The 6,338-nt window shown below is 46.6% G+C and overlaps 1 protein-coding gene and 1 long non-coding RNA gene across 6 annotated transcripts in view; one reads left to right on the forward strand and one right to left on the reverse strand.

The window, feature by feature from the left end:
* Positions 1 to 3,541, reverse strand: part of CMTR1 (cap methyltransferase 1) — a 53,608-nt gene extending 50,067 nt beyond the window's left edge. For all 5 annotated transcript variants that reach the window (XR_012433830.1, XR_012433831.1, XR_012433829.1 and 2 more), the window contains exons 1-2: positions 3,383 to 3,541; positions 999 to 1,137 (exon numbers count right to left, since the gene is read on the reverse strand). Coding sequence is in view for 2 of the 5 variants with exons in the window: in XM_045390801.3 (XP_045246736.1) it covers positions 999 to 1,131 (133 nt within the window). In the remaining 3 variants the exon portion in view is untranslated. The remainder of the gene's footprint in view (positions 1 to 998; positions 1,138 to 3,382) is intronic.
* Positions 3,542 to 3,594: 53 nt separating this feature from the next.
* LOC102135434 (uncharacterized) lies at positions 3,595 to 5,229 on the forward strand. The gene is made up of 2 exons (XR_010586427.2): positions 3,595 to 3,712; positions 3,832 to 5,229. It is a non-coding gene; the product is annotated as an uncharacterized lncRNA (long non-coding RNA).
* Positions 5,230 to 6,338: the final 1,109 nt, after the last annotated feature.

The raw sequence follows: 6,338 nt of genomic DNA on the forward strand, positions 1-6,338 counted from the left end.
ATAGGATCTTTCCAGATTACATCAAATGTAATACTAGATTACAGTGGGCCCTATCCAATGACTGATGTCCTTATAAGAAGAGGGAAATTTGGATATAGACACACACAGAGGAAAGGTAGAGGCAGAGATTGGAGTTATGCTACCACAAGCCAAGGAACACCAAGGAATGCCAGCAGCCAGCAGAAGCTATAAGTGGTAAGGAAGGTCTTCCCAAGAGCCTGTGAGGGAACGTGGCCCCACCAACACTTTGATTTTGGACTATTAGCCTCCAGAACTGTGAGAGAATAAATGTCTGTTGTTTTAGGTCACCCAGTTTGTAGTAATTTGTTACAGCAACCCTAGGAAACTAATACAGGGGGCAAGTCAAGGTACACGCAAATTTATCTTGAGGTATTTGAGGCAAGCTCCCAGAAATTTTACCATTTTTCAGAAAGCATCTATGGAAACTGTAAATAACCCTAAAAGACAGGCAAAGCAAAATGCTAGTTTCAACCAGATTAGTGAAATCCTTCCACGCTTAATGCAAACAGTGAACACAGCAATGCTCCAGTACAGTTGGATGTTTCTGACCACGACTGCTGAAGGAATTGAGAAAACAGCATGCATGCAAAAAAGTGAAAATTCGCTTGATGGCTGCAGCAAGAGGCCCTCCCTTACAAAAGAGCCCCAGGATCATTAACAGCTATTCAGGGACAGAGCACTCAATGCTCACCACTACTTCTCACTGGTTTAAGGCACCAAGAGTGCCACCTACTGAAGGACAACCAACAGAAAGCAACTTCTGGAAAAATTACCATTTCTTATTTAAAACAAGTTTCCTCACTCTTAGTAGGAGAATGGCAGAAGGGAAAAGAGTCCATAGCCAACATCTCTCTGTAGAGTATTCCTAATTTTCCTCAAGGGACCAAGGGGCAGAGGACTATAGTCTGCTCCAACCAGACACCGTGTGTTCAAACAACAAGATGGCCAGTGGCCTCAGACCACACAAGCACACGTACCTTTTGCTCCATGACTGACAGAGGAGGGAGGTTCATCGTCAGAAGTGGAGCTGAGGCTCAGGGCAAGCTCTGCAACTCTTTTTTTCTGTTTCTTGATGGGGGCAGTGCATTCTGGGTCAGTTCTCCTCTTCATCGTTAACTGTAACCATAAATCCAGAAAGTCAGCTGCCCTTGGGTCCGAGCCACTGGGATCAGAGCAGGGATTCCAAAGTGTAAATCATCAATGGGATGAGATTTGGCAACTCTACACATCTTCCAGTGCCAGCACTTGAATAGCCTCTTCCTCAGAATGAGGTCTAGGAAGGATGCTAGCCAGGTGCTGGTTTTCAATAATAGCTGTTTTACTGGAAAATGTGGTGCTCACAGACTGAGACAGCCCTGGGCCACTGGTGTCACATAACAGAAAGTCATGGATCAACTCCACAAGCCACTGGGGGAAAAGGCTTGGTACTTGTAGTTATTCTATACTTTTGATGCAATATTGGCCATGCATGACAATGTACACTGAAAATGAACTATAAAACCTAATAAATATTAACCAATATTTCCAAGGTGAAGGGACCATCCCAGAATGACTGTTTCATCAGCATTATTTTACCAGAACAATTAAGAAATTACATATCATAAAAATACTCGTTTTGGTTTACTTCATAACGTTTGAAAACATGAAAGAATTGGGAAAGTTTTTAAGTAGAGTAAGGAATGGAAGCAGTGAATGGCTTAAGACTGAGGAAACACAAGAGTGGGAAAGTTATTGGGACTGGAGGTAGTTATCTCATAGAACTGAGTTACAAGAACAACAATTTTAAGGACAGAAATCCGCCTCCACAAAAAAGGATGGAAACCGGTTGGGAGTGGTGGCTCACGCCTATAATCCCAGCACTTTGGGAGAAAGAGGTGGGCTGATCACCTGAGGTAAGGAGTTCAAGACCAGCCTGGCCAACATGGTGAAATCCCATCTCTACCAAAAAAACACAAAAATTAGCCAGGTGGTGGCACATGCCTGTAGTCCCAGCTACTCAGGAGAATGGCTTGAATTGCTGAGGCGGAGGTTGCAGCAAGCCGAGATCACACCACTGCACTCCAGCCTGGGCGACAGAGCAAGACTCTGTCTCAAAAAAAAAGAAAGGAAACAGGCACCATGCCACCATCAATCATCCATCCTCATGGTTAGGTACATGAGAGATAAGCACAAGAAAAAAGAGATGGAATGAAGTGATTATGAAACCCTGAAATCTTAAGGAATGATCAAGTTAAAGAGCAAGCAAGAGTAGTGAATACAGTGTGGCTTACACACCACTGATTGGCTGTAGAGAACTCAGAAAAGAGGACTCAATACAGGGTGGGCAACCAGCTGGGAAACAATCCATAGGGAAGGCGAGGTGCAGCAAGAAACTATTGAAACCCAAAAATGTCACTGATCCCCCCAACCTCATAAAACCCTGGATTACATGTTTCAGTTCTCTCCAACTCAAGGAAGAGCCAATCAATCCAATGCACAATCGCCACCTTCCTGAGAAAGCAGCCTCTTACTAGACACAGGCAGGGGCTGTCCCAGGGAAGAACCGGAGACACTGAGCAAACAGAAAGCGAGACCAAGCTAAGCCGCATTTCACTTTAAGCCAGTAGTCTTAAATACGCCCAAAAGGCCCCCAGGGTGAGCTAAAGGAAGGCTCATCACAGAACTTGCTTCTAGCCATTGCAAGCACCAAAAGCTTTTAATTCTTAAGTAATAACTCGGGGGGGAGACTGGAAGTACAGCAGACTCAAAGCGGATTGTGTTGCATAGTTGTGCGAAAGGCAGAAGAGGCGGATGCTCCTCCCCAAACCACATCACCTTAGATTTGGGCCTTCCAAATCATCTCATCAAACCCTATCATCTTCCACTGGAAAAGACTGCAGCCGCAGAGGGGAAGGCCACACAGCTAACCAGTGCCAAGCTCAAGTGACCCACACAAGCCAGAAGAATGCTCTGGCAGGGAACTTCTAAGCGGAAGGCAAGTGGCCTGGTTCTACCTGCTGCTTCCGCACAGAAGGGGTTCAAATCCCCTCTGCAGTCTTCTCTCCCTGGGCCTCGGTTTGGCACTGCCACCCCTAATCACACAGAGAGAGATAAGCTCCCATGTCCCCCGGCCAGTCCCTTCATTTGAAGATAACGTGAGCGTGTGAATGTGTGCGCAGAGACGTGTGTCAGCGGCAGCTCGGGCTCCAGGGAGCCGGCGTTGGGGGTGGGAGGAGGAGGGAAGACATAAGGGGCCAGAAGGCGAGGAGAGTCACGACCGCGGGTGGGGGGCCCAGGCGGCGGTGGAGGGGAGAAGGATGCTGAGCCCGCGCGCCCGCGCGCCCGCCCGCTCGCTCCCCCCGGGCCGCGCGTCGGCACTCACGCTGAGGGGAAAGAGCGAGCTGCCGGGGAGCGGAGGGGGGTGGTCAGGCCGACACTGTCGCCGCCGCTGCCAGAGCCGCCGCCTCCTCCCTCAGTTTCGTTTCCCCACAAGCCAGCCCAGGTCCGCCAGCCGCGCCGTCGCGCTCGGGTCCAGTACTGCGGGCAGCGCAGCCTGATGACGTCACGGACAGCGCCGCGCCCCGCTCCTCCCCCGGCCGGGTCCTGGCCCCGGGAAAGGCCGCTGGGGTTCTGGCCCGCTCCACCCCTTAACCTGGGAGGTCCAGGGGCGCCTGCGCGGAAAAGTCGCCGGGAAAAGGCTGCGAAAGCAAAAGTAAGTGAGTAGCTCCTCCTCCGGCTCTGAGGAAGAGAAACCAATACAAAAATTGTAAGTGCTAGGTGCCCTCACACGACCTCGTCTTACTTAATCTTATCATTACCTTCATTTTACAGACTAAGAACAAGTTCCGAGAGGCAGATGGTAACCTGGTTGAGGGCAAGAACCCAGGGTTCTTATTCCCTGCTGTATCCCCAACATCCAGCCTATGGGACATCTCAACAGATTTTGAACGAAGGACGGGAGGAAAGAAGGAGTGCCGCCCATAGCATCTTACCATATGGACACAGATGGCTCTCCATCCCAAACCTCTCTTCTGATTTTCAGGCCATTATGGCCAAACGTCTGTTGGACATCCTCACTCAGTCACCTCAAACCCCATGAATTCAAATTTCACCTTATGTTCTCCCATCAGCTCACTTTTTTCCTGGTGAAGTGCGCTGCCATCCATCCTGTTGATCCAGCTAGAAATCTGAGGAGTCTCCCTCTTCTTCATACACCAAAGCTTCTCATACACTTAATTGAGTTTATCTCCTAATTGTCTTTCAAATCCATCCATTCACTCCCATCCCCATTGCCACAATTCATGCACTCACTCCGACTCAGCAGAATTTCTCCAGTAATCTCCAAACCCCCGTGACTCTCCAGTTGTGATCCCTCTAATGCGTTCTTCACAAAACTAAAGTGATTTTTTAAATTTTCAACACCTATGAAAAGAAGGGAATTTAAAATTAATTAATTAAACCTGATCCTGTCACAACCCATCAGTGATTAAAATCCATCAATGATGTCCTATTGCTCTTAGAATAAAGCTAATGTCTTTAAAATGGCCTCCGAGACCCTCCAGCATGACGCCTTCTTCAGGTATGCCTTGTACTACTATCCCTTAGTTCTCCCCATGCTGACTCCTGAGTTTATCAAACATGCCATGTCTCGGCCAAGCGCGGTGGCTCACGCCTGTAATCCCAGCACGTTGGGAGGCTGAGGCGGACGAATCACCTGAGGTCAGGAGTTCGAGACCAGCCTGGCCAACATGATGAAACCCCGTCTCTACTGAAGATACAAAAAAAGTAGCTGGGTGTGGTGGTGCGCGCGTATAGTCTCAGTTGAACCTGGGAAGCGGAGGTTGCAGTGAGCAGAGATTGCACCACTGCACTCCAGCCTGGGCGACAGGGCGAGACTCCATCTCAAAAACAGAACAGAACGAAACAAAACATGCCATGTCTCTTAAGAGTTCAGCCCGCTGCCTGGATCATGCTTCTCCTCTTTGCTGGGCTAATGTCCATTTATCCCTCAGGACTCACTTTAGTGTCCTTATCTCGAAATATTTCCTGATGTCACAAGTCTAGGTTGAGAGCCCCACCTGTGAGCTCCTGAAGCATTCTGTCCCTCCACTATCAAAGCACTTACCACAGTGTTGTGTAATGGCCTGCGGACTCATCTGCCTCCCCAACTCAGCTGTAAACTCTGTGCAGGAAAGATTGTCTGTATTAAATTCACAAGACTTAACAGAGGCTGGTGGTCAGTGCTCAATAGATGTTTACTGAATCTGTGGAAGTGTGGAATATGAATGAAGGTTAAGTGATATGTTCAAGGTTACAGAGCTAGGAAGCAGCAAACAGGTATTTACCTAGTTCTCTATGTTCTAAAGCTTAGTGTCCTTCTTTCCACCTCACCAAGGCTTCTTAACATGCTCTGTGACATGAACACTTTTGGTAATCTTGTGGAGCTTATGGACCTGTTCTCAGAATAATTTGAGGGGTATAAAATAAGGTATAGGAAATGAGTTATATTGAAAAAGTTAACATATTTAGCAAATTTAATGATTTAATTTTTATGTAAAGCATTAAATAATGAGAGAATGCATTCAAAATATAGTCAAGTTAAACTTAAATTTTATTTTTTAATATATATGAGTATACCAAATAAATAGTGCTGGAAAAACCAGATAAATATATAGAGAAACATGAACTTTGATTTTTTTTTTTTTTTTGAGACAGAGTCTTGCTCTGTCGCCCAGGCTGGAGTGCAGTGGCGCAATCTCGGCTTACTGCAATCTCTGCCTCCCGGGTTCACGCCATTCTCCTGCCTCAGCCTCTGGAGTAGCTGGGACTACAGGCGCCCGCCACCACGCCCGGCTAATTTTTTGTATTTTTAGTAGAGACGGGGTTTCACCGTGTTAGCCAAGATGGTCTCGATCTCCTGACCTCATGATCTGCCCGCCTCAGCCTCCCAAAGTGCTGGGATTACAGGCGTGAGCCACCGCTCCAGGCCCACTTTGATTCTTACTTTATGCTAAATGCAAATTAAGTTAAGATAGATCATAGCCCTAAACATAAAATCTAAAATGATAAAGCTTATAACAGAAAACATAGGAAAATATTTTTGCAGACTTCGGATAGACAAAGATTTTTTTTATATGGGACCCAGGGAACATTAATCAGAAAGAAGAATAATGATAAAATAGAGTTCATCAAAATAAAAGGCTTCTACTCAACAAAAGACACCATTAAGACATTAAATAATCAAACCATGGAATGAGAGGAAAACATTCACAATACATAAATCTGACAAACGACTTATCTCTAATATATATATATGTACATATATATGTGCATATGTA

This window comes from Macaca fascicularis, chromosome 4 (genome assembly GCF_037993035.2).
Source record: "Macaca fascicularis isolate 582-1 chromosome 4, T2T-MFA8v1.1".
Lineage (NCBI taxonomy): Eukaryota > Metazoa > Chordata > Mammalia > Primates > Cercopithecidae > Macaca > Macaca fascicularis.